At 48.1% G+C, this 27,566-nt stretch overlaps 2 protein-coding genes across 3 annotated transcripts; one reads left to right on the forward strand and one right to left on the reverse strand.

Moving 5' to 3' along the window:
• Positions 1–20: 20 nt before the first annotated feature.
• On the forward strand, positions 21–20,984 carry ZBTB37 (zinc finger and BTB domain containing 37). Of its 2 annotated transcripts, XM_054638829.2 has the most exons (5): positions 21–87; positions 1,853–1,952; positions 4,158–5,110; positions 6,424–6,523; positions 8,736–20,984. In XM_054638829.2, the coding sequence occupies exons 3-5, from the start codon at positions 4,188–4,190 to the stop codon at positions 9,222–9,224; spliced, it is 1,512 nt and encodes a 503-aa protein (XP_054494804.1). In that variant the 5' UTR covers positions 21–87; positions 1,853–1,952; positions 4,158–4,187; the 3' UTR covers positions 9,225–20,984. The 2 variants fall into 2 exon arrangements, with proteins under 2 accessions (XP_054494804.1, XP_077038179.1); XM_077182064.1 differs by lacking the exon at positions 21–87 and having other exon boundaries at positions 211–1,952.
• Positions 20,985–22,454: 1,470 nt separating this feature from the next.
• SERPINC1 (serpin family C member 1) lies at positions 22,455–27,104 on the reverse strand. The gene is made up of 6 exons (XM_077182065.1): positions 26,460–27,104; positions 24,553–24,768; positions 24,109–24,246; positions 23,628–24,021; positions 23,219–23,283; positions 22,455–23,009 (listed from the first exon to the last, which is right to left on the reverse strand). The coding sequence occupies exons 1-6, from the start codon at positions 26,832–26,834 to the stop codon at positions 22,836–22,838; spliced, it is 1,362 nt and encodes a 453-aa protein (XP_077038180.1). The 5' UTR covers positions 26,835–27,104; the 3' UTR covers positions 22,455–22,835.
• Between the last annotated feature and the right edge of the window lie 462 nt (positions 27,105–27,566).

The raw sequence follows: 27,566 nt of genomic DNA on the forward strand, positions 1-27,566 counted from the left end.
CCGCGCGGCGTTTCCTTCCGGGGCGCGGCCCGCGCTGGCGCGTTTCGGTTCCGGGCCGGCGCTGCGGGCCCTTCCCACCCCCGGCAGGTGAGGCTGGGCCGGGAGGGGCGGGCGGAGCCGCCCGGGGCCCCGGAGCGGCGGGGGCGCGGCCGCCGCCCCGCGGGAGCCAGGCCGGGAGGGGCGGGGGCTGGGGGAGGCCGGTCCCGCCCGCCCCGCGCAGCCCCGGTGCGCGGCCGCGGCTGTCACGGTGAGGAGGAGCCGCGGGCCCCTCCTGGGGAGGGTCCGGGAGCGCTGGGGCCGGGACAGCGGGGTCCGGGAGCCTGGTCCTGAGGGAAGGGGGTGGACGGGCCAGGAGCCACCTCCGCCTGTCCCAGTTCAGAGTTGTGTTTGGGCTTGGAGTTGTCGGAGTCCCGTTGGAATGTGCAAGCGGCCAAAAGGGTTTGTTGGGAAGGAATTGTTACCGGTGAGGGTGGGGACGCCCCGGTACAGAGAAGCTGTGGCTGTCCCTGGATCTCTGGTAGTGTCCAAGGCCAGGTTGGACGGGGCTTGGAGCAAGCTGGGATAGTGGAAGGTGTCCCTGCCCATGGCAGATGGTGAAAGTGGATGAGCTTTAAGGTCTCTTCCAGCCCAAACCACTTTGGGATTATAAGTAGCTCTCTCTGGGACCAGGGACAGGAGCCATGGAACGGCTGGAGTTTTGTCAGGGGAGGTTTAGTCTGGATGTCAGGGAAAGGTTCTTCAGCCAGAGGGTGCTGGGCACTGCCCAGGCTCCCCAGGGAATGGTCACAGCTCAAAGCTGCCAGAGCTCCAAGGGGGTTTGGATAATGCTGTCAGGCACAGGGTGGGATTGTTGGGGTGTCTGTGGGGAGCCAGGAGTTGGCTCAGTGATCCTTGTGGGTCCCTTCCAGCTCAGGATATTCTGTGGTTCTTTGAAGTTGCCCAGTCACAGTAAATCTCAGCCGAAAAGCTGAGAGTTTTCAGTGCAGCTTCCAGGGTGACATCATCTGCTGGGTGGTCTGTCTCTGCTTCTTACCTGATGGATCAGGAATTCCACCCACTCCTGGTAGCTGCCTCACAGGCTGGAGGGCATTTGCTGAGCTAAGTCTGAGTCTCGGCTGGTGACACTTGAAATGGCATTACAAAGAGCAGTGTCTCAGTGCGTGCCCTGTGCTGACTCAGCTCAGCCTGCTCCTAAAGGTGGCTGGAGGTGATGGACTTCCCAGAGCAGGCACAAATCAGGATGTCATTGCCCAGGGGCTGAGGTGCAGGAGCTCTGAGAGATTCCCTTACTCAGAGGGGCAGAAATCAGCCTCTGACAGGGTAGTTTGAACCAAAGGACAGATTCCCTCTCCTCAGCCTCTGAGTGGATCATGACATGCAGGTTCCGTGCCACTGGGTGAGCAGGGTTCTATGGGTTATAAAGAGTAGATGGATTTTCCCTGCCTCTGCAGCAGAAGCTCACAGATAATTTGTTGAACTCACAGATAATTTGTTGGGCTCTCTGGGGAGCAGCTGCCTTCTCACCACAGCCATACCCAGCCATGCTCAGCAGTTAAGGGCTGATGATTTTTTTTTCCCTTCTCTTTCTGTAAATCCCAAGCTCAGCCTCTGCGTCCCTCTTGCCTCCCTGGGTGCTTGTGGCCTTGGCAGGGGTGTTTCACCCTTGCCTTCCTTGAGAGTGCACTCTGAGGCTTATTGCTTTAGGAACAGCTGTTTTGGGAAGATGGTGAGCTAATCCTGCTGCTAGACCCTCCAGCAGAACCAAGAATGACAAAGCTTGATGTTCACAACTGCTCTTGGGAGAACCCAATTCCACTGCACTTCATTTTTTCTTTCTTTTTACCTCCTAAAGGGGAAGGGGGCAACAAGTTTTCTTCTCACTACATCAGAAGAAAAAAAAGAAGGCAGCACCCCCATTTCCTTCCCACTGCATGTAACTCACAGCACTCCAGGTAAGATGCTGGGTTTTCTGTTTCCCCTTGTTCTGTGCAGTTGGTGTTCTGCTCCCAATGCTGTGTTGGCACAGAGCTGTGCACTGTGGTTTCCTGATTTTTGTGGGATTTGTTGCTTTCTCCAAAAGATAGGGAAGGACATGGAGCTGTTGGAGTGAGTCCAGAGGAGACACTGAGATGATCAGAGCAATGGAGAAGCTCTGATGTGAGGGAAGGCTGAGAGAATTGCAGTGGTTCAGACTGGAGAGGGGAGGCTTCAGGGTGACCTAATTGTGGCCTCCAGTGCCTGAAGGAGCTGACAGGAAAGACAGAGAGACTCAGGACAGGGGATGGAGGGATAGGATGAGGGGGAATGGCTTCCCATTGACAGAGAGTAGGTTTAGATTGGATATTGGGAAGGAATTGTTCCCTGTGAGGGTGGGCAGGCCCTGGCACAGGGTGCCCAGAGCAGCTGTGGCTGCCCCTGGATCCCTGGCAGTGTCCAAGGCCAGCTTGGACAGGGCTTGGAGCAACCTGGGACAGTGGAAGGTGTCCCTGCCCATGGCAGGGGGTGGAATGGGATGAGCTTTAAGGTCACTTCCAACCCAAACCATTCTGTGATTCTGTGATAGGGGAAGGAGAGAAGAAGCCCTAAGACCTGGCAGTGTTCAGCTGCACCTTGTGAAGCTTTGTGCACTCTGGTCTGACTTCCCCAGGGACACACAGCCATCCTGCCACTCAGAAATCCCTTGGCACAGCTCCACAAGATTGACAGGCTGTCCTGCAGCTTCGTGTTTAGTCACTGGGTTTGCCAAGTTTGCACAAAGCCTGCTTGGGCATATGGACATGTGCTATGCTGCAATGTTCATCAATTCCAAATAAAAAGTCCTCCAAAGGCAGACATGCTCTTCATATGCCAATCCCGTAGATTCAGAGATTCCTCAGAGCGGGCACTGTGAGCCTTGGTATTCCCAGCCTGCTTGAAATGATTCTGACATCTGCAGGACTCTGCTCAATCCACACTTCAGATGCTCTCCAGCTTGGGAGCTGCTTATGCCATGAGTGGACTTTAATAAGCTTATTTACTTGCCTTTTTTTTTTTTTTTGGATGAGTTTATGTCTCATTTTCATTCATTCCAACTTTTTACCATATATGGTCAGGGCTTCTTTTCCAACTTTGCCAGAATGAAATGTGATGATGTGGTGGTGCATCTTCCCTGGCCCTGCTTGAGATCTCCTGATAAGCCTCCTGGTGGCCTCAGCTGAGTGGTGAAGGGTCCCCTGACTGCACCAGTTGGGCAGTGAGGTGCTCCCTGAGCCTACCAGGAGCTCTTGTAGAGGTGGGACCAATGAGGAACATCCCAGCCCAGGTGAACCATTTACCTGGATTGCAGCCCAAGCAGAGCAGCACCATTGTGAATTGTAGCCCAAGTGGAACAATCCCATTATTGCTCTACTTGGGAAAGAGTCCAGAAGTTACTGACCTAGGGTAGGGCCAGGATGGGGACTTGCTTAGTGATGACCACTGTGAAGTCTCTTGGGACCCTACAAAAGTGATTCTGAGTGAGGCCCTCTGAGCTCTCCTGGGCCACAGCTTTGTTTTTCACTCTCCTGTTATATACTTTCTGGCATGTGTCAGAAGTGCCACATATGATGGATATCTCAGGTTAACAAGGCACTTAGGATGCCTTGAGGTCAGATGTGTGCTGGCCAACTTTGCAAAAGTCTCAGGAGGATTTAGGTCCTGGTGTCTCCTTCCCGGTTCCTGTTTTACAAAGGAGCTTTCCTTATTACTTTCTCTTTTCAAGATGCTTAGGAGGTACAAGTGGTGAGAATTTTAATCCATTATGCAATCAGGTGCCTATTTTTAATACCTGTGCCATTTTTAACGTTCTTTTCACATGCAAATGTGCTTTTATTGAGGCTGGCAGAACGAAGTGTTTTGCAGGCTAAAGCTGCAGGGAATGGGGGCCTGTTGGGGACTGGTTTAGCAGAACTCTTGTGCAGGGGAATGCATAGCATGGAGAGATCAGAGAGCTTTTGGAATTCTTTTTTAAGCAAGCTCAAACACACTTCTTCATAACAGAGCTGCTGCCAGGTGTCTTCAGTGGGTGGGGAAGGTCTCTAAAAACTCCAGTGTTTCAAACTCTGTGGAAGCAGGTGAAAAAAGTTGTAATTTCAAATGATTGTCTCTGCTAATGATGGGATCTTTTCCCCCTTTTCCAGTAGAGTCGTGCACCTGCAGCTGGGACAGCCATGGAGAAGAGTGGGAACATTCAGCTGGAGATTCCCAACTTCAGTAACTCTGTCCTGAGCCACCTGAACCAGCTGCGCATGCAGGGCCGGCTGTGTGACATCGTGGTCAACGTGCAGGGCCAGGCTTTCCGTGCGCACAAGGTGGTGCTGGCCGCCAGCTCCCCCTACTTCCGTGACCACATGTCCCTGAACGAGATGAGCACCGTGTCCATCTCCGTCATCAAGAACCCTTCTGTGTTCGAGCAGCTCCTCTCCTTCTGCTACACTGGCAGGATTTGTCTGCAGCTGGCTGACATCATCAGCTACCTGACAGCTGCCAGCTTCCTGCAGATGCAGCACATCATAGACAAATGCACGCAGATACTCGAGGGGATTCATTTCAAAATTAACGTGGCCGAGGTGGAAGCGGAATTGAGCCAGACGAGGACGAAGCATCAGGAGAGACCGCCCGAGTCTCACCGGGCGACGCCGACTCTAAACCGTCCCCTGAGCCCCCGTCACAACACCCCCAAGGGGAGCCGCCTGGGCCAGGTCAGCACGGTGCTGGACATCCGGGAGCTGAGCCCGCCCGAGGAGTCCACCAGCCCCCAGATCATCGAGCAGAGCTCCGACGTGGAAGGCAGGGAGCCCATCCTGCGCATCAACAGGGCGGGACAGTGGTACGTGGAGACGGGCATGGGAGAGCGTGGGGCGCAGAACGACGAGGAAGTGCGGGTGCTGGGAGGAGTGCGCATAAAGACCGAAAACCTGGAGGAGTGGCTGGGGACAGAGCACCAGCCCTCGGGAGAAGATGGCAGCAGCGCTGAGGAGGTCACGGCCATGGTGATCGACACCACGGGCCACGGATCCCTGGGCCAGGAGGCTTTTGCCTTAGGCTCCTCTGGGGCCAAAGTGGTCAGGCCAACCAGCAGTGAGATCGACAGGTGGGTGTTTTAAACTTCATTATTCACCTTGGCTGTAAGAGGACGTTACGCAAGATTCTGACCTGGCTGGGTCAGTTGCTTTGGAACATTTCCTCTTTCTATTTCCTTTGGCCATCTTAAGCACAAGAGTGAAAGGGTTTTTACCTGCTGTTAGGAAGTGTGTCCAGTTTGGGTAATAGTATTTTGGCTGGGTAGTGATCAGACAAGGATCTCCAGGTACAGGGGCTAGCTTGGGAAATTACTTATTAGCTCTTAGAGATTGGGATCTCTACCTCTCAGTGTTTCAGCTGAGGTGATATTTTTTTAAAAGAAGATGTTCAGTTCAGCCTCAGCACTCAGATTAATGAGGTCATATACAGTATGTGTTACATATCTCCATTGCACTGGTCCTTCTGACCCAGAGATCTGGGGATGGTTCTGGCTGAGAAACAAGCTAGACACCAGCTGTAGGTCAAGGTCTTCCCAGTGGGCCCTGGGTTTACATCTTCTGAGGCAGTTGAAATGGGGAACCCAGTGGCCTCCACTGTTGTTTTGATTTATATGAGAGAGCTGAAAGCCTTTGTTGAAACTGAGTGGTGAAATCTGCTGTGTTTGGATTCTCCATCCATCTGCTTCCCCTCCACTCCAGCATTTGCTTTCTTCCCCTAGGCTCAGGCCAGAGAATGGATTTGATAAAGGGCAGGTCTGTTTTATTTGGGGGGGGTTGTAATTCTAGGGTTTCCCTTCACATCTGCCTCTCTTCTAGCTCAAGTCCATGGGGAAACAGCTACCTGAAAGCAGTGGATATTCTGTCACTTGTTGCTTAATAAATCAATCAGTGGGAATAATCTTGGAGAGTGATGCTTTCCGACTTCCTTAGCCCTTTTCCTTGGATCAGCTAGTCACTAGCATCTCTCTTTGCACTGCAGTCTGTATGCACTGTTTCCCACTTCTAGTCCATCACATCCCTTGTGTTTCACACTAGGAATGGAGGAGGAGGGTGCTGGAGGAGGGGTGTCCTCTGAGAAATGGTTTCTGTCCTGCTCTACAGTCCCTGAGTCACCAGGCCCATATTGGTTTATTCATGACAGCAGCTCCTCTCTGTTGCTGAACTGGAAGCCAAATGACTCAGTTTTATTTCTCAGATGTTTAGACTGAAACTATAGGTATGATTTGTTTTTTCCTTTATATTTGCATTGTTCCACTTCCAGTGTGTTAGCTGATGAGGCTGAAGAGATGCTGTACAGGTGTCTCTATTGCTCACCCATTGCTCTAAACCCTGTGGTGACCTGATGCTCATTAAAAATCCCATTTCCACTCTCCCCACCCCACAGATTTAGCCCTTCTGGCAGCATGGTTGCTGTGACTGAGCGGTACAGATCGAAAAGCGAGTCTCCCGGGCGGATGGATGAGCCTAAGCAGCCCAGTTCCCAGGTAGGCAGATCAAGGTGTTTGCAAGTCAGTGTTGGCTTGAGGGTGAAGGGGACTTTGTGGTGATGAAGTTATCATACTTTATATTTGCAAGCAATAATGTGTGTGATACAAGGGCCTTTTACTTTGGCAAAGGATCTACCTGCTCACAGGAGAACATGTGCTGGGCAAGTACGATTTAAAATGGATTCTGGCTGTTGTTTGGGATCTTGGCCAGATACTTGGAAAACACAAGGAGTTTCTCTTGTTGTTTGAGGGCATAAATATCCACCCTTATTCTGGGCAGGCCACCAACTCCTGAGGAGAAGCCCCATTTGCCTGCAGAGCTGGATCTGCCCTCAAACACTGGCAGCAAATGCCTGAGCAGAGGGAGGAGGTGTGGCTTGGCTTCTGTGGAAGACGGGTGACAACAGCTGAATCTTTCTATGCCGGTACCAAGACCATTCCCAAAAGCCCTCCAGGCACTACACCAATAAACCTTTTGGGGTGGAGTGTCAAAGAGCTGTGGAGTTTTAGAGAGGTCTCTGTCTCTTCTCCAAGTGACTTGTGTTGCACAGCAGACTTTGCAACATAAAGGAGCTCTGAATTCTGTGCTTTCTTGGGCACAGTTTTGGGGTAGGACGGAGAGATGCACAGAAATGGGAGGGCAGTGGGCTGTAGAGTGCAGCAAAGTGGGACATGGCAGTAATGCCTGTGCCTTATCGTTTTAGTCTAATTTAGTTGCATTCAGTTAGTGTCAAAGTGCCACTGCAGTGCAAGCATGTCAGCCAGCACAGTGCAGAAAGACTCTTGTGAGCCTGACAGGTAGGGAATGTGTCAGTGTGTAAGCTAAGGACTTGGCTGGAGGTGGGTAAGGAGATACTAGGCTGCTTTGCCCTAGTGTAAGACCAAGTGAAGCAAGGGGAGTAAAATTGTGATTGCTGTCTGCTGGCTTTGTTAGACACTTCCATAAAATGCCAGATACCTTTTTGTTCCTGTTTTGCAAAGCTTTGTTTTGTGTCCTCAGAAGACATTGCAAAAATTTCAGGTCAAACCAACCCTCTAGGGTAAATGTGACATATTAAGCAATTTTAACTCTGCCTACAGAAAAAGTGCTCTTATTTCTGCATTGTGAGACAGCCTCAAACATCAAACCTTAGTCTTTCCACACCATGGGGAAGTATCATCACCTTCCACTCTCCTGGCATTGCGATATCCATACTAAAATAGCCTGGCAGTGAGCCCTGCCCAATGGCAGTGGTAGAGTGGAAAGGAAGAACCAGAGCTTTGTGTATCTCCTTTAGTCCTCAACAGCTTCCCTATGCCTGTACAGCTGGATTCAGCAGCACCTGGCACAGTACACTGCTGCTCGTGCCTGTAGAGCCCTGGCTTGCAGAGGAGGTGCCCTCCTGCTGGTTGCTTCTGCACAGGTGGCACCACTGGGAAGCAGCACTGGGGGTGTAAACAGTGCATCTCCAGCACAGAAGCATTCTGGAGTCCGTGTGTTTCTGCTCAGTCTGAATACAATGGCCAGAAGTGTCTGTCCTGAGACCAGGCTTGTGGTTCAGGTTGCTCTTGGCTGTTTGTCTGTGTGACTTCACAAAATACAGAGGAGTCTTTGCTGTGCAAGCTGGGTCAGGCACATCCTTGCCTGCAATGTCACGGGGCTGGGATGGATTACACAGCCAGGCAGGCAAATATCACTCACTGTAAAATGAACTCTAAGTGACATCTGAATAAATACCTGTGTAAAATGACACCTGAAGACTTTCAGATATGATTTGTGGTTTGCTCCTCCTTTGTTTTACTGCAAGCTCATCAGTCGGCTTCTTTTTTTTTTTTTGGACTTTTAGTAAGGAAAACAGAAGGTGATGATACACCCAAGTGTTTTAATTAAACTGGCACAAATTTTTTAAAAAATAACAAGTATTGACATGTGGTCCACAACTGAATTAGTGGCCAAGTGCCCTTGTGTTAAGGGCTGTCTTTTCTTCACCAGATCCAGGGAATGGCTTGGCAGAAGGGACCTTTGCAGCAGTGGTTTCTAATTGATTGCTCGTTTGTCTTCAGCCCCGAGGCCCCAGTTAAGCACTTAAATGTGTGCTTGAGGTTGCAGACATTAGTGCTGCTGATTTTGAGGTTTGGCACATGCTTTACTGGCTGGACCTGGGCCCGATCTTCTCTGCAACTTGTTTTAGGCTGCTTGTTATTTAAATCTGTGCCGTTTCCTTGGCAGGGGGAGGAATCAGCCATGCTGGGAGTGAGCGGTTACGTGGAGTATCTGCGGGAGCAGGAGGTTTCAGAGCGCTGGTTCCGGTACAACCCACGGCTCACGTGCATTTACTGCGCCAAATCCTTCAACCAGAAGGGCAGCCTGGACCGGCACATGCGGCTCCACATGGGCATCACCCCTTTCGTGTGCCGCATGTGCGGGAAGAAGTACACCCGCAAGGATCAGCTGGAGTATCACATCCGCAAGCACACGGGCAACAAGCCCTTCCACTGCCACGTGTGCGGCAAAAGCTTCCCTTTCCAGGCCATCCTCAACCAGCACTTTCGCAAGAACCACCCCGGCTGTCTGCCCCTGGAGGGGCCCCACAGCATCTCCCCCGAGACCACGGTCACGTCCCGGGGGCAGGCAGAGGAGGAATCTCCTCCGCAGGAGGAGGCTGTGGCGGTGGGGGAGACGGCCCAGGGGTCTGTGTCCACGACCGGGCCGGATTGAAGTCCCAGGAGAAAGGACCGTCTTCCCATTCCTGGCTCGAAAGAGTCAGCACCGACCCGGCAGGCTGGTACTGTAATTAGTGCAATGCCACCACTGAACAGAAAGAAGCTCCCAAGATGTTGCCAAAATAGAAAAATCTCTCTTTCTCTCTCTTCCTCTCACACACCCACACACACACCCATAGAGTGTTAAATGTTTTTCTCCCTTATTCCTCCTCCTCTCGGAGAAAAACAGAACAACTGTGTCAATCAACTTCTTATTCAGGGATCGACAGGATTTTAAATTTTTTTACTGTTCTGTAGTGATCTGGGACAAGCAGTCATTTGTATTTCTGGACAGCGCTGTGGCCCAGCAGGGCGTCCCGCCGGCGGTGCCGGGTTCAGCCACAGAGCCATATCCATGCTCCCGCTCGAGGGGAGAGCAGGGGCAAGGGGCTGTTGCCTTTCTCCCTTCCCCAGGTAGTTGCCACAGCAAAGAGAACAAAAATACTGTCCTGGTGGAACCTGCCTTGCCCGAGTGTATTTATCCCTGTCTTATTTTTGGTGTGTCTCTTACATTTTTATTTAAACTGTTATTTTACGGCTTTGGGCTTGCCTGTTCCAGGCATGCAGCCCTGGTGCCCCTTGTTGAAGTGGGCACGGCTACAAAGTGGTATTCCAGAGGTCAGCAAAATGTGAAGGAAGAACTTCAGCTACTGAGAGTGGAATTTAGCAGCTGTGAGGTTTGCATGAGACTCTGATGCATGGGAGAAGGGCTGGAGGGGTGTTCCAGAGGAGGTTGTCCTCTGCTGGTGCTGATCTGGAGAGCTGAGCACTCTGAGATCCTGGCTGGAGCGCTGCCATGCTTCAGGTGATGCCAAGGATTAGGAAAGAGATTTTCTGGAGTTGCTGAATTGCAGAGTTAGAGGCTGGCTACCAAAGTCCTCTTTGACCCCTGCTCCCCCCTCGACACACACTTGATCTTTTAGAACAGCAATACGGGATATGGGAATACTGCAATGCTGTTGTCACAGCCGAGCAATCGCAGGTGGTTGCTTTTAAACCTGTTTCTACAAACTAGTTTGATAACTTTTTTATCAATGAAACGCAAAAAGAAAAGAGAAACCTTACTCTATTTCCTTAAAACAGTTCAGGAGACTTTAAAGTGAACGGTTCCTAGAGCAATCACAACTCTGTCCCCTTGCATGGACTTAACATTTTTGTATTCTGAGTAGCTCTGATGTTTAGAGCAAGTTTAGCAAACCTGGAGAGACATGCCTGCGTGTGTATTGTAGGTGTTTGCACGAGCTTACATGGTTCATAACCAGAAAAGCATGGGACAGGCAGATAAGTGCAAATATCCTGACATATTTTTTAAAAAAATATGCAATATTTTAAGAGTTTTCTCTAGTTCTGATGCCAAGTTGTTCGTGATGAAGGGGGAAAATGGATGACAGGTTGCGCGTATCAGGTTTGGTGAAGGAGTTCACTTGAGGATGTATAATGTGTACATGAGGAGGAAGGTGAAGTTCTGAACCTTAAGGTGATGGGAGGAACAAGGAGACATTGGAAAAGAAATACACTTCATCTTGCTTCAGCAAGAAAGCTGGATGAGAAGTTAGAGCTGGGGCTTAGCAGGCAGGAGGCTGACCAAGTGACAATAAAGCTTGGCCTGTTGTCTGACTGCAGTTTTGGGCACATGGAAACATCTCCAGCCCTCGCTTTCCCCATCTGCAAATTGGTACTTGGGATCGTTTTCCTGCCCCTTTGGGGGGAATTATTTGGAGAAGGGTGATGTATTCTTGCCTTGATTTATAGATTTTTTTATGTGTGAGGAGTCTCACTGTTCCTCCCATCTCTCTCTCAACAAGAGATGTGGCTCTAGTGCGTTTTTGTGTGTGGGAAAGGGCTCGGTGCCAGCATCACGTGTAACAGAGATGTGATCCTACAAGAGGAACCTTTGCAGGTGTTCTGAGCTGGGTACCTGCAAAGTACCATTTCATTGACCATTTCAAACAGGAAAACTGATATTTCACCTCCGTTTTCCTTCTGTGCCTTCTTCCTCCTCTCCTGTCAAGGGCATCCATCACACAGGGAGTGATTTGGCCACCCAAACAACCAGCTCCGTCAGGTTTCCCGGCAAAGGTCAAACACCACGGTACCAAAACACTGAGGTTGCCAGAGAGCAGTGGCAGAGGATGAGGTGAGAGGGTGGCCAAGGTAGGTTTTGTTGCAATCAAGGTGCAGGGAGGAGTGGAGATGTGCTGCTTTAGTCATAGCTTTTGAAGTTACCAAAAATGAAAAAAAAAAAGTTAAAAACTTTGAAATCCTATCCTGTTCACACTAGAGAGCATAAAAAGTTACTTTTAGTTGCTTAAAAGATTTTTAAGTGTTTTAAAATAGAAATTTTAAAAGAATACTACCAAACTATAAAAACATAAAATTATTTATATACATATATTATATAAAAATATAGTGGGAAAGTTTCCCTGCTAAGCTTGCTGTGAAGAGAAGGGTGAAGGTGCAGTAACTGCTACAGAAGCAACATTTCTCTGAGACAGATGGCAACCGTAGTGAAGAAGGGCTGACATAAAATGGTGAATGCCTTCGCTCCCATGGCATAGCTGTGAGTTTCTTGAGCAGGTTTTTATTTTACTGTATCAATACTGTGAAAGGAGAAGCATCCAAACAGTACAGGATGCCAGCAGCGTGTCCTGTTTGCTGATTCACTACTTCAAGTGGCCTGGTGAAAACCATGAAATTAGTCCTTCATACCTTACTAGGCTGAAAACAAAGCTTGTGAAAGGTTTTTATTTTTTCCTCCTTTATGTTTGCTTTTCTTTTTGGGTTTGTTTTTTGGTTTTTGTTTTGTTGTTTTTTTTTTTTTTTGTGCAGAGGTTGCCACTGTATAAATGATCATTTCTGATTGCATGCAAAAGAGCCAATATTCTTGCCCAGGCCTCGCTGAGGTGAAGTTTATAGCTTGTAGCTAGAGTCAGTATAAGGTATGGTAGTGGGAATCATTTTGATATTATTTCTGTACATTTAATGGATGTGTATGTATGTGTGGGATTCATGATGTCTAATATTTCTTGAACAGTGCTGAAACCAGTTCAGGCCCATCCGCACTAGACAGTGGAACCAGTTCTGAAGGAATCGTTATTGAACATTTCTTTCAAGGGTCGACTTCCTGAGTGCAGATGAGACCAAGGTTCGAGAAAAAAGGGGTTGGAGGTGCTGTACGGTATGGAGAAACCTCATGTGAATTTTCTGGCAGTGGTGTAGCTACTTTAGAGGTGCTTTCCCTAACAGAATGATACTGTGTCCTGTTGCCTCTGCGTTGGTGTGGCTCTTTACGGTTGCACCAAAGCTGTGGAGAATCAGATGCCAACTTTCCAAGTGTGAATGCTTCTGTGATGGGTTGAGGCACAGCTTTGCATTCCCACATCTAGCTGCATCTTGTTCTGCCAAAACTGTGATTTCAACTGTGATTTAAGGAGGATGTGAAGAGAACTCTTGTGTTTTAATACCTCTGTACGTAACATTTTTGTCTGCTTTAGAGTTAGGGCTTACTAACCCATTTGTTTTCTTGCCTCAGGCAACAGGGAGAACACACTCTGGTTTTACAGTTTTCTTTCTTGGAGGTGGACATATTTCTTAGTTCTTTGCTGTCAAAGAACTCACCTCCCAAATGTGAAGAGTTGTGGTTATCTCCTTAAGCCTGCAGCAAGCCCTGGTGCCAAGTGTCAAGCCAAGTGACATGACGGTTGCCACGGCTGTTCCCTGCTGCTGCCAGGTTACCTGTGAATAGCTGTGAAAATAGCAAGAATTGTGTTAATACTGTGTTGCTGCTTTGGAGAAAAGCTAAACCTCTTTGTCTCAGGAGGATGACTGATGTGACGCTGGGAAAAGGAGAAGGCCAAAATGCAATGAGAGGATGTGAGAACAAATTGTGCTTTGTATTTCCAGCAGCTAGAGAGGGATGAATGAGAGGCTTTGTGGAATGTGAATCTGTTGCAGAAGGCTGAGGACATGCTTAGAGCTAGCTTAGTAAGATGCAGGGATAGCCTGGTGAGAGGTAGAGCAGCCAGTGCAAGTGGGCAGTCCCTCCTCGTCCTCTAAGCATTATCCACCATCAGGTTCAGTCCTTGGACCTTTCTACATCTTCTCTACAATATTCTCAAGCTGTGACCTGTATAATTTAACTTTAGTTTGGGTGCTGGGAAGAGCAGAAAGCATGTTGTGATTTAAACGCAGAGAGGTCGGCAGCGACTGACCCCGTTCCCATCTGACAGCTCTACAGAGCTGGAACAGCACTGGGAACAAGCTGAAAAGCATCATGGGGCTGGCTCAGCACACAGGGCACAGAGCCAACATTTCAGCCCTCTGTGAGCTCAAGGTTGAAATACATGGACAGGACAGCTCTCCCTGCTTGTTCTGCTCTCATTTTGTGACAGCTCCGTGGCTGCGTTTCCATCCCACACCTCTGCAATAGGAATGTCACTAAACTGTGGGATGCCCATTTCAGGAAGTGATTCCAAGCAGTTTGGTTTTGGAGTAGAGTCCTTGCTACTTTTGGGTGATTCCTAACAAGGATCCCAAGGATGAGCCCTAACAAGGCCTTTGCAGGAGCAGAGTTGTAGCTTTTATTTGCTGCTGACTTCATCTGTCCTGCAGAGTCCAACAAATAAATAGGAAGACAGCTGCAAAGGTGCAGCTGATTAAACTGATTTGGGTGGCAGGTAGCCTGGGAGGTAGATAGGATTGTGCATCTTGAAAACCAACAAAAAACAGCCCTTAAGATTATTTAAACTTTACTAAACTCTCCTCTTTGATCCATGACATGCCTGCCAATATAGCCGTGTCAGCATCCAAATGTTTCTGCAATTAGTAACATTAAATGCTGTTCAAGCTCTGCTGGAAATATCTTGGAGATGGGAAAAGTCCCTGCTCATGGCAAGATGGTTGGACTAGATGACCTCTAAAGGTCCCTTCCAACCCATACTATTCCATAAGTCAAGAAGCTATAATTCAAGGAGACTTTTTGCCAGGGTCTGGGCTCTGAGTTTTCCCTGGGAGCTGAGTCTGTGGCCAGGACTGCAGCTGGAAAGCCTGGGATCCACTGCCATAGCAAAATAATTGTGGTGAGCATTGCTCCTGTCACAAGGTGAGAGCCATGCACAGAGTTTGGATAGCTGCAGTTAAAGGGCCTAAAGAGGAGCTCAGAATCCTTATTTTAATCGCTGTCATTCAAATGATATTTTAATATAAAATACATATGTACCTGTGTACATATACGTGTGTATATATTTGTAACCAAATAGAATTTAGAACTATGCAAACAATACTGGCTGCTTCTTGAAACTAAAGTCTACCAGAACATTTTGGAATAGAGTAGATTTGGAGTAGACTTGCTGTGGAGGTTTGTTTGTTTGTTTGTTTTTGTTTTGTTTTATAATCAGTAAAATGCAGCAGACCAAAGTTTTGCTGCAGTTAGTCTTACTAGAAATGTAGGTTATTCCTAACCTGAAACCCACTCAAGAGGGTTATAAAATTATCTGAAGAGTGCTACCATCTCTAAAATATTTCCATCTGCTGAAAGGCTTTGGCTTGGCAAACATAGAAAAACACAGAGGCTGGGAACTAGGAGAGATTGAATGTGACTTTGGGCTGATGGAATCATCAGGACTGGGAGCATTTTCTTTTGGATGTAGGATTGAGTTGGTTTCAAGGCATCTTCTACTTGGGAAAATGTGCATTGCTGAGATGGAGGCAGTGATCAGAGCATCCCTGGGATGAATTCTGGTTTTATTGGAGGTATTGGAAAGCTTCCTGCTGAATCTGATGGTACAAGAGTTTAGGCTGCTGGGAGAAATTCCACATGATTTCTGCCATTTCTTTGTGTCAGATCTGATCTTTGCTTTTAGGATTAACTGCAATGTATCTGTAACTTTCAGTGAGCTTTGGCTTTTTATTCCTGGAACTGTAGACAATTCAGGTTTCCCATAACATTATCCTCATCCCAACTGTGAACAAGTTACTACTGCTTCTTATAATTTATTCTTTCTGTTCCTGAATGTCTGTGTGATCCAGCTGGTCACCAGCACCACCTTCCAGTGCTTCATTAGCTTTTATGCACAGGGAATTGTTGCAATGGATAAGTTGACCATGCTAGTTGGAAGAGTAGAAGCTTTTGGAGAATGACTTTTGCTTCCTCTAGCTGTCATTAGGGAGTGCACACACACATACTTGTATATACATATATAGAAACAAATATAATGTGTTTCAATATAAACTCCTTTAGCATTATTCTTATTTAATTTATATTTTAATCTAGTTGTAAACCAAAGTATTACAGCTTGTGAAATGATGTCTCTCTGAAATAGGAGGAACCTTTTTTTAGGTGGGAGTTTTGAAAGGTCTTTGGTGACAAAAACATGGATAGGAGTAAGACTTAAGAACTTGTGCTGCTGGGGAGTTGCAGCCTTGAAAGGATTTGAAACTTGCTGAGTAAAGTTGGATAGTGGGGCCTTCTGAAGGTGTTCTTCATGGTCCTTAACAGTTTTGTTGTAAAACAAGGATGTTCTGGCAAAGCTAGAAATAAAAGAGGAGAAAGCAGAAAATCAGATTGTGACCTGGCACAGCCAGGAGCTGGGGAGGAAGCCACAAAACCAGCCACTGATGTATTTAGTGTGTAATTTAAAGTTTTAGGAAATGAGCCATTGCTATTTAGTGGTGTCTAGAAGTTGGGGGTTGGTTAATAACTTCTGTAAAGGCACATGTTCTGCTGTCACCAATGGGAAGAAATAATGGGTTCAAAGATGAGATCTTGCTGGTTTTTCTGTGCAGGGAGTAATTACCTTTCTGAGGAATTAGCAAGTGCTAAGAGCAAATTCACCTCTAATATGTCCCACAGGCTTGGCAGTGGTTCTGCTTCCTCTAGGGAGGAGGAAGAGAGCTGAAATAGGGAGAGAGCTTATCTGCTTTCAGCCCTGGCTGTTGCTGGTGGCCCTGGAACCACATAGGGGAATGAGTAGAGAGGTAGAACAGCAGCACAGCATCACTGGGAAGAGGTAGTGCATGTATGTGGCATGCCATGGATGCTGTGGGCAGGGAAATGCTGGGTGTAGAACCTGCACAGGGGCAGGAGCATGCAGGAAATGCTGCTGCCTTGTGACACAGGTGTCCAAAGATGCCTATCCTGGCACATGACAGCTGAGCAGCACCAGTGTTTCCTTGCTGGAGCTGTGAATAGTAAGAAGGAAAAGGGCTCAGTCCCCTGTGGGGGCAAGATTTGCTGTGAGCATTTCAAAAATGCCATTGGAAGGAACTGAAGGGTGGGAAGTGAAGAGTGGAAGGGGCAGTACTAGACTTCCAAGTGCCATTTTCTGAGTTTTCTAGCAAGTGTTGAAGACTGAAGTTTGTTTTTGTTTCAGTGCTTTCTCCTTTACCTATATAATTTTTCCTATTTAAACTCCACAGCTCAGGGAAGGGTGCAGAGAAGATGGAGCCAGACCCTTCCTGGAGGCACATGGTGGAAGGAGGAGCAGCAGTAGGCAGCAGTTTATACCAGGGAAAATCAGGTTAGGTATGATAAGACATTATCTCACCATCAGTACAGTCAAACAGCATTGGATCAGGTTGTCCAGAGAGGCTGGGAAATCTCCACCATGGGAGAGTGCAGCCTCCAAGTTCCTGTTTCCATTAGACTGCGCCAAGCTGTATTTTTGTTACCTTTTTTTTTTTTTCAGTTTTATCATGTAAAATTGGCAGCTTTACTGGCCTTCCTAGTTTGTATCAGTTAAGCTTTTGAAACATGTTCAGGTATTTTTAAATACTGCTGTGTAAGTTCCTTGTTTAATCTGACATATTCTGATTTATTATTTTACTGCATTTACCTAAGGCAGTACTTAAAAAAATCAGTGCATTAATTTTTTTGCAGACTTTTAGCTTAGTTTTTGATAATATACCTAACAACCTTCCCCTCAGATCTATGGTGAAATGGCTGCATTATTTTTATATTGCAGTGAGACTTATTTATTTAAACCTTCCCATTACCTTTGCAGTCAGACCCAATATCATTGGCTATGAAACTGTGAAACAAATGAGAAATGAAAAATGAACTTAGATTGATTAATTTACTGCTGGACATAGAAAATGGCAGTATAAAAAGATAAATACAGTTTAAATTAGTTACTCAAATCACAGAATGGTTTGGGTTGGAAGGGACCTTAAAGCTCATCTTATTCCAACCCCCCTGCCATGGGCAGGGATGTCTTCTGCTACAATTCCAATAGAAGTTACTGAGTCTGGGGCAGGGGGAGGAGTCACAAAGCTAGTCTGAGAGAAACAAATTTTAACTTGGTGATGCCAATTAATTGGTTCCCCATTTGGTCAAGTTTTAAAAGCTGTTTCTTGAGGTTTCCCTGGCTCTGCTTGTTCATCTACACGCCTTGGGCATTGGTTTGATACAGAGGTTTGTGCCTCTGAGAGTGTTTTCTGAGAGTTTACATGTCTAAGGAACCTCTCTGAATTACTGTGAAGCTTTCCTTGAACCCTTCCTTGCCTGTGCATTGGTAACTGAACACAGCTCTTGCCTGCAAGAGGCCACTGGGAGGAGGGTGGCAGCACTGGGTGACACTAACAAATGGACAGTGCAATTCTCAGACTGACAGACTGGATTTCGGGAAGGGGCAGGAAGCGCCAGCCCCACTGTGGCTGTCCCCAAGCCCCACTGTGGCTGTCCCCAAGCCCCACTGTGGCTGTGCCCAGCCCCAGGATATTCTTCCAGTCAATGTTTGTTTGCAGGGGCTGTTTACAGGGCAGCCTGGATCTCCACCAGAGATGCAGGGAAGGAGGGTGTAGGTGGCATGCAGGCACTTTTCTGATGTTTTAGAAGATTTCCTAAGCCAGGGTTGTGCTGTTGGGGGAAGCAGCCCAGGTAGGATTGAGAGTAGAATTCCGTCATAGCCTTTGCTTAAAACTAATTCCTTGGGGTTCCCCTCTAAGGCACTGGCCTGGGCAGAAAGCTGGCACCACACAGCTTCCAGGGCTGTGCTGTCACAGGGCAAGTGCCAGTAAGGAACATTGGGAAGGAAGAGGGAAGTGGTGTTGTTCAAATAAGGCATGGTTCTTTTGTGCTGGTGGGTAACATGGCTGACATTTAGGACAGGCAAGAGCAATCCTGGGTGGCAAAACAGACTTTGGTGAGTAAGGTCTTTTAGAGGAGAATAACATGCACCTGTGTGTTCTTGCAGTAACGTATTCCTCACCTCGTGCCCCGCACTTGCAGGGAGAATTAGCCAAGGATGAGAAGATTGGATCAGATGGTAATTCATGGAAATGGAAGCAAGGTATTCAAAGCATTGCTTTAGTCTGAAAAGGGAAGGGAATGAATGCAGTTTTCCCAAGCCTCTAGTGTGTGAACACTAGCTGAAGCTCCCATGAGCTGTGTCCCCATTGTCCCCAGAGCTCCCCTCATTTCCCTGGTGTCACCCCACCTTTCCTGCACAACACTGTGAATATGATATCTGTAGCTCTTATTAAAACTCTGGATTTTTCCATTAAAACTGCTCATAGCAGGAAATGCTATCCTACTGCAGGAGCAGAAAGGATGTGACCCCCAAACAGGGCATGGATAGTTGAGTAGTGGGAGAGAGAATTGTAAGATTTAACAAGGGAAGTGGCTTTGTATAACAATTTGCTAATCAAATTTCATCTTGTAACAAACTTAACTGACAATCAATTTCTAAAATACAAAAGCCTCTTAGAGGAAAGAGTCAAGTATATCTTCACCAGAAAGATTTAACTGGGATAACTTAATAAAGAGCACAGGATTTTTTTCCTCTTTTTTTTTTCTCTTTTTTTTTTTTTCTTTTGAGCAATCACTCCAGAAATGGAGTTGCATTAAGCAGCAGTGTATTCACAGGACAGTAACTACCTCTCTCTCTTGGAGTGCTGAGGTTACCACACTACACACTCTAGCAGCAAAGCTTTCACTTTAAAGAGATTTGTTTTCCTTACCTCTGTGTTTCAGAAATGCAAGTCTGCTTTGTAAAGTGACTCTAATGAAAATGGCATCTGGCAGGAGCAATGGGAGTCCCTTGGGGTCCACAGTCCTTCTTGGCCTCCAGTTCCTTACTGTGACCCTTTGCAGGTTGGCCATGGGGCTGTGACAGTTCAGGAGGACTTTGTCACCTCCCATGTGCGGCATGATAGTGAACTGTCCCCTGGGCCAGAGCTGTGAGACCACATTCCTGCCATTCCTGCACTGGGAAATCAGTTAATGGCGGCAAAGGTAAAGGAGAATCCATCTCCCTCCTGCCTCCAAGGCAGCAGGCAGCAGTAAAAAAAAAAAAAAAAAAAAAAAAAGCAATAAGATAAAACACAAACACTTTTATATGTTGTTCATTAGTCAGCAGATCTGACTCTGCAAATTTATATATATATATATACATACAGAGAGCAAATCTCTCATGTGAAAAGGTGCCATTTTTTTTCTAAACAGTCCCTTTCCAAACTAGAACAGCACTTTAAATAGGTTCCTCTTTAAAAAAAAAATTAAAAAAAATTAAAAAAAATTAAAAAGCAAACCCTTTTCTGCCACAATGCACTTTAACTCGTCAGAGGAGTACAGCTGTGGCTGGCTGGGGACACAGCTGTACAGGCAGGCAGCTCCTGGGCAGCCACAGCCCGGGGGGAGCAATGCTGCCAAAACCTGGCCATGGCAGCTCTACCTCCAGCAGCCCCCCGGGCCCACACGGCCCCCGCGCTGCCCGGAGCAGCCCCGCCGTGCCCAGGCACCCGTGGGGCTGCTGGCTGGCAGGAGACTTTGGAATCTTGCAGCAGAAACCCACCCTTGGCCTGTCAAGAAGATTTAAAGCCCGTTTTTTAACAGGTCAGAAGTTGCACCCAGTTCCAACCCAGCTGGCAGCCCAGGGCTGAGCTGAGCAGCAAAGCCAGGAGAAAGCTGTTACTGGGGTTGTGGGCGTTTCCATAACGTGAATATGGAGCCCTCGTCAGTTCTGTTGGTTTTTTTTTTCTTTTTTAATCCAAGTTTGTGTGTCCCACATTGATTCTGCTCTGAGCTGGTTTGCAGAGTAACCATTTGTAACAGAAATTGTGCTGTCACCTTCAACTAGTGACCTATAAATCAAACCTTTTTAGGACAGGTGTCCTAACACTCAAGACTTACTTTCACAGTTAAGAAATTTCCTGCTGTACTAATTATTCTTTTTTTATTATTTTATTTTATTTTTGATTGCAGTCCTTATTTCAATTTTAAAAAGTCAGTGTTCAGACTAGTCTGGAGTAGGCTGAAGAGTAAGCCTGCTGTAACTTGTGGATATCAGACTGTTCTTCAGTGATTTTCCAAGCTGTTTCCAAACTGGCCCTCCATGACTGCTTCCCTTTTCCTCTTCCAGCAGACACTGGCAAACAGAAGCTCCATGGCCATTGTGTCCAGGGACAGCCAGCACTGCTGGAGGGGGTGAGCAGGGGTGGTAGGGGAACCAGAGTTGGGAAAGGGGGAAATAAAATCAAGGTAGAGGGGACTGTACAATTGCATTGAAAGCAGTTTAGCAAAAAGCGCTCTCGTTGGACAGCTTTAAGAACAATGTGAATGAGAACTTAGCAACTTGGGTAAGAATCTTGGAAAATTCTATAAATGTATACTTGAAATTCTGTTTGTATTAAAAAAAATGCATTTTCTTCTTTCTTTTAACACTGTGTAAAAGAACATTATGCATGTGAGTGGTTTGAGAATTAAATGGTTTAATACTCAGATCCTTGTCTGTGTCTTATAGCTGACTGGTCCTTACCCAACGTGCATTTTCTGTCTGGTCCTGCACACTCTCCTAAGCTGAGCAGCTTGAGAGAGGTTGCACAGCGCCAGGTTGCTGTTCCTGGCAACTCAGATAGCTTCTGTCCTTTTTGGCTGAGTTTTGTCTCACCTCTTCAGCAGGCTGAGCCCTTTTCAGTCTCCCCAGGAGGAACAAGGCCTGTGCTCTTGCTGCAGGCCAAGTTTTGGATGTTTTCCCAGCTGCCTATGGCAGGGGAAGCATTTTGGTTCAGTGCCATGCTAGGGAGGCCCAGGCAGTGCCTCAGCCCTCCTCTTTCACCAGTGTCCAGCTCCACAGCCTGGGGCTCAACTGGAAAAGGCAGCGATTACAGGAGGTTGTGTGTCTGTCAGTGACATTCACAGGCAGACATGGGATCCAGCAAGAAAAGCCACAGTGGTAACTGCCAGAGGAGGGCAGGGAGAGGGAGAGGAAGAGCTGCTTTCTGAACTCTTTGTTATTTTCAAAATGCTTCCCCTTTTCTCCCAGGGTCCCAGCCCATCACAGCTTCTTTCCAAGGTGCTGCTCCAGGGGAGCGTGCATAAAGGAGTCCCTGAAGGACACCTCTCAGATGTGTAGGGTTTGCCATGGCCCGTGGGACAACGGAGGAGGTAGCTCTCCATGTCCCAGTCACACCCTGCTTGCACAGATGCTCAGACAATCCTACTGGGAACAGCAAAGAGTCAAACCTCTGATAGCTTCCAGAGCTAGAGACCCAGAGACCAAAGATCTGACATACCAGCTCCATCCCAGTTAACTCCCTCGCTGCTTGGCTGCTCTAGCAGTTCCTGCCAAGAGAAGCCTTTACAAAGGTGGATATCAGAGTAAATGGCCCACTGAGCAGTGCACCCCACTGTCGGCACACACCACTTCCATCACCTCCTGAGGACAGGAACTGTGCTTTCACTGTCTGATTGGTCTGAAACAGCTGCCTGAAATGGAGAAATCTTCTGCATCTTCAGGACAGCCCTGCCAAAGGTCCTACAGCAATACAGCCACCCTAAAACAAGAGGTCTGATCACATGTGGCCTGGCAGCAGGCCAGGACACCTCAGTTCTTGGAGTAAACCTGCAGATGAAATAATATCTTTTTATCAAAGCTACAGGTACTGGTTACCTTACCTGGGCACTGTTGTGGTTCATGGGCACTGCTGCTACAGTAACTGTTAGCACTAAAAAAGAGTTTCAAAGCCTTGGCTATGCTAGTGACTCCCAGCACTTGGGCACACAGGACACACCAGAGCTGCTGGCAAGCAGGGCACAGCTATTGGCAGCTCTTCCACCCACATGGAGCTGCAGAAGGGTGTTCCTAGCCCAGCCAGCACAAGCCTAATGGCTGCTGCTGTTCCACTCACCTTTCCAGTGTGGAGCCCCATTTGTTGGAAAAGAAGGATTTAAATAAGTCTAGGAAGTGGCTCAGTGTAAAGTGTGTATTCAGAGAGCAGTCTGTTACATACAGATCTATAGGTTTTAATGAACCAAGTGATCAGAGTTACAGAGGGTTGGCACAGGGCACAGGAAGGACAGCAATGCTGGACTTGGGTGCCACAAAAATACCAGTACCAGATGAAATTCAGCTTTCCTTGCCAAAGAGGACAGGACAGTGAGGTGACCTATGAGCCCCCTCACCTGACACGGCAGGAGGAGCAGGGACAGCCCAGCTGGATGCAGTCCCTCCCTGCAGCTGGCACCAAACAGCGAGACCAACCACTCCAGGAGCAGCCCATACTTTATGGCAATACCTCACCTCCCTTTTCCCGAGGCAGAGGAGGGAGAAGTGAGGCCCTACCAGCCCCTTTAGGAGCAGGGATCAGCTATCCTGCCCATGAAGATGATGGTGTTGAGGGCAGCTTCCCGGATGAAAAGCAGGAAGGGCCTGTTGGCATTGAAGATTTTTCTGTTCAGAGGGAAGGAACGGCCAGAGATGGTGACAGCTGTAGCAGCTGAGGCCTCGCTGCCTTCTTCATTCACCTGCCAGCCAAGAGACAAGATGGGATTAAAATACAGGCATTATGCAGCATGGAGAGGGCTCACCCTCCTCCTCCTCCACAGAACACAGGCCAGCCTCCCTCCAAAGCCCTAGATTGCTGAGAATTGAACACTGTAGGTTCAGAACTATTTTTTTCCCTTGAATGTTTGTTTTTAAAAAGCAAACCACGCTGGCACAAAACAAGGCTCACCTCAAGGAAGGCTTTGTGGAAAGCCTCAGACACATACAGGTCTGTGCGGCCCTCTGCAATGATACCTGAAATACAAAAATATACAAAGGTGAAACTGAGTTGAGAGACAGCTCGAGAAAAAACACATTCCCATCCTTCATGGCCTGGGGTCAGGCAGAAGGCATGGCTGCCCTAAACAAAAACTTCCCTCTTCCATGTGCAACTGACTGCTAAGATGCCAATGTCATCAGAGCAGAGCAGGGCTGAGTGTCCATGGTGGGACTTTATCAGAGAGTCCATCACTGACTGCAGCAACATAGAAATGCTTTCATGTGCTCGTTCCTCGTGCGCTCCTGCACCTACTGCCCTGCCTAGGGAGGAATGGCTGCCCCTCACCTCTACCCTGCACTGCTCTATCTCCACATCTCACCTGGGAGTCTGGCGTTTTCTGGACTGAAGAGATCTTCCAGCCCCATTTTCCTCAGCTTCTCCTTGAGGCTGAAGCTGTCCTCAACGCGGAAGCGAGGCAGGTAGACGAAGAGGGACATCTCCTTCATGGAATCTATCCAGCCCTGCAGCTTCTCTGATGTCAGGTCTCTCTCCACCTCCTCCAGTGGCGTCCCAGCATTGGGCAGGACCAGCAGCATCGTGATATCATCCCCTTTGTAAGGCAGCTCCAGCACCTGGACTTTGTCCTGGGCAATGAATGCATAGTGGAATTTGGACTCCTGGTACATGGTTGGGACTTGGCAGGTCTCACCATTGGCTTTATAAAATGAATCCAGTTTTGTGTTTGGAGCTGGGAACTGCGATTTCCAGTGCCCCTAAAAAGGAGAGGGGAAAACCAAACATGAGCACCACGTTTCCTCCAGGGAAGTGTGCTGCTCCCCAGTTCTGTTAGCTTTTGTTACCTTAAAATAAATGGTGTTGACCAGGACCAAGACAGTGAGATCATCAATACCACTTTCTGGGATCACTTCTGTGATGCGTTTCTCTGTCTTGTTAGCCACCCACTCATTAATGATCTGCCTGGAAAGTTCTGGCTTCTCCTAAAGGAAGAGACCAAAAAAAGGTTAAGCCAAGGGTTTTAAACCCCTCTTTGTACCCCTTCTGCAGGAGACAGGTGTGCAAGGGTATGTGCTGGGGGAAGACAATCAGCTTAGGTATGATGAGCGGGGACGTGGCTGTGGTTAGGGTGAGCTGAAGCGAGAGGAGCTGCATCCCAGATTCCCTGTTGCTTTCACTGGTGTCCCACACACCCAGAGCAGAGCACTTCTGGGCAAAAGACAGGGATGGACTGGGGTGGGGGGTGGAACCAAACAAAAAAGGCAAAATCCTGAGTAGTTCAAACTCACTTTGAAGTTCAAGGGCCAGAGTTTTGCTCCATAAACGATTTCACTGATGTTCTGGTAAGTCTCATTAAAGACCAAAGATTTCTCCCCAAAGAGACGGTTGGCTGACACCAGCTCTGAGGATTTGTTTGCTTTCTTGTACAGGCGGCAGTTCAGCTTAGCAAAGAAGAAATGGATCTGATCTGATGTCTTCTCTGAGATGGTGTCAAATCGAAAGACCTGGACAAGCCAAACAGCAACAAGGAATCCATGAGGAGGCTCTTGTGCTCCTGGGCCCCAGAGCAAGTGGTGGTGCAGCCTTTGCCTCAACAGCAACAAATCTGCACGCCCTCAGAGCTTCACCCTCCATGTGTAGGAACCCAAATCTATGGAAAAGCAACACATCACCAGCCCAAGACCTCCTTTGGAGAATCCAAATGGAGGATTAAACTCTGCTTAGATGTGGAGGTGCTGCTCCTCTTTCCAACACCTGTTTTCTTACTGTCTACACCCAGCCTTTGACTGGCCCCAGCTTCCCCTTTAAGTGCTGTTAAAATTAACAGGGTGTTCATAACCCCTTACCACACCCCAGAGATGAGCATTGCAGCTCTTGGGTCATACCAGGTCATGGGAGGACTCACATGTGCTAAACCCTCCTGTGAAAATGCTAAAGGCTCCTCTTTCCCAGGAGGAATTCTCATGGCCTGTTGAGTACTTCTGGTACATCTTATCTATTTTTACAGGGAATGGGAATATGTAGCAATCATTTTGAGGGTAGATTTTTGCAGCACAGGGATTTTTTTTATCTGTTCCCAGCTGCCAGCTGGAAGGACAATTATGATTTTTCTACTGCTATCCAACCTCAGGGCTTTAAGGCACAGCAAATCCCACAGCACATTGCTCTGTGTGAACCTCCTTTGACACTGTTTCCTGTAAGGCATTCCTGGTGTTCCCAGCCATTTCATAGGGAAAAGGGGAGTTAGTACTGCAGGTGTGGGTGGCTCAATGGAGAAGGTTCCCTTGCAGTGGGAAGGGCTGCCCAGAGGGGACACACAAGTGAAGATTTTGGAGATGTGGTTATAGCTGCTGCACTCAGGTTGTGTGCGTAATGACAGGAGACCACCAACATTATTTGTCCAGAGGCAGGATTTGTAAGGACAGCAACAGAGGTGTTGGATTCACACCTCCTCATTGCAGGGAGAAAGGCTCCTCTGGGCTGAGGTCTCCCATTGGAGAAAAAGGTATGGGCAGCATCAAACCCCACACAGCAGGGGAGTGGGTCTGGCATTGAGAAGGGTGCTAGGACAGGCAGGGACTTAAATTAGCTGCATAGAAGAGCCAGAACTCAGAATTACCTCTTAGTCTGGGATCAGAACTATCCCCCGAGTATAGGGCCAACAGGTAGAGGAAGAGACTCCCCATATACAGGCTCCCATGCCCTGGAAGTCAGGTGGACTGCAAGGTCTCCCATGTGTCTCATTTTTGTCCCAAGGAAGAGAGAAAGAATGTGAAAAAGTTCCTCTGCACAGGACTTGATATCATGGCTTTTCCTGCTTTTTACCTAAGGAAAAGCTTAGCTCAATCTGCAAGAGCCAAACTGTTGCCATTCCCTTCCCTCACCTTCCAAATGGGCTTCCTTTCCTCCAGATAAAAACTAACCTCTCAAACCCAGGAATGCTGATCCCAACAGGGAGTAAGGGGAAAGAGCTGGGGTCTAAACAAATCCAGAAACAGGGCTTGGAGCAAGCCGGTCTAGTGGAAGGTGTCCCTGCCCATGGCAAAGGGTAGAACGAGATGAATTTTAAAGTCCTTCCAACTTGGGATTTCCTCTCCAAGGCAAATCCTGAGACCCTGAGAGCAGCCATTAGCCATGATCACCTTTCCTGTCTTTCAGACCTGCTATAGGAAAAGGCTGAGGAACCTCCACCAACCTCCATGAGCTGCTGGAGGGTGCTGCCACAGGCTCCGAGCTTGGTCATGGCAAAGGCTGTGGAAATGCTGAGGGGTGACATGAAGATATTTTCCCCACTGTCCTTGGAGTCAGCCAGGTACTTGTAGAAGACGACAGCAAACCGAGAGTTGGCCTTGGACAGCTCCCAGACACGGGGGTTGGTGGACTCTGGGAGCTTGTCCTTTGCTGGCTCTTGCCCCTCTCCCTCCTGGGGTTTCTTGTCGGGGTTGCGGTAGATGCAGATGGGGTTCACGGGGATGTCGCGGGGCTTGGCAGTGCAGATGTCCTCCACAGCGTAGTGCTCGGGGGCAGCCAGCCCCCAGACACTGAGCAGGCACAGCACGAGGAGATGCATTGTCCTGGAACCAGAGAGAGGCCTTAGACACACGGGCTGTCTGTGAAACCTGTGCTGCTCCACGGCCCTGAGCCCCTTCCAGCCAACATCACAGTGACAGCAGCCCCACAGCCCCCTCCAGTCATCCTTTTGCCCTGCACCTGCAGGACAAGCAAGGACAGACAGACAGCAGGAGGACAAGCTTGCCTGTGAGCACACAATGCTTTTAGAAGCAATGCATTGAAACCAGTGTTCTTCTAGTGATCTGGGGCCCCTCTTTTTTAAGCAGCAGGCTCAGCCCTGACAAGTTTGTACCAAAATGGATGATTTGAACTTGTGAGTCCTCCCCATTGGCCAGTGAGGTGACTACAGTATAAGGACCCCGCCAGGCTCACCTCAGTTTTACAGTACTTTTCAGTTACTGATGTAGGAGATACTATGGCAGAGAAGAAAGGTGATAAGGAAAAGGCCTCCAAGGAAGTTGGTCCCTCCATGGACTGAGCATCTCTAATTCCCCAAAAATGTACTTTATAAGCATGTATGGTGTAGCTGATGCATCACACCAATTCCTGTCCAAAGTTCATACCTCCTCAATGCAAATTGGTTGTCCTTGGTACCTAAAGAGTGCAGGTTAATGGGAATTACTGTGTTCCAGCAAAAGCAGTTCTCTGAAAATCTTCCAGCAAGAGAGAGATAATTTATATTTTCCCCTTTGCTAAAGAACACTGAACTTCAGAATGGTTTCAGTTAAAA

The sequence above is a fragment of the Agelaius phoeniceus genome, chromosome 8, assembly GCF_051311805.1.
Source record: "Agelaius phoeniceus isolate bAgePho1 chromosome 8, bAgePho1.hap1, whole genome shotgun sequence".
Lineage (NCBI taxonomy): Eukaryota > Metazoa > Chordata > Aves > Passeriformes > Icteridae > Agelaius > Agelaius phoeniceus.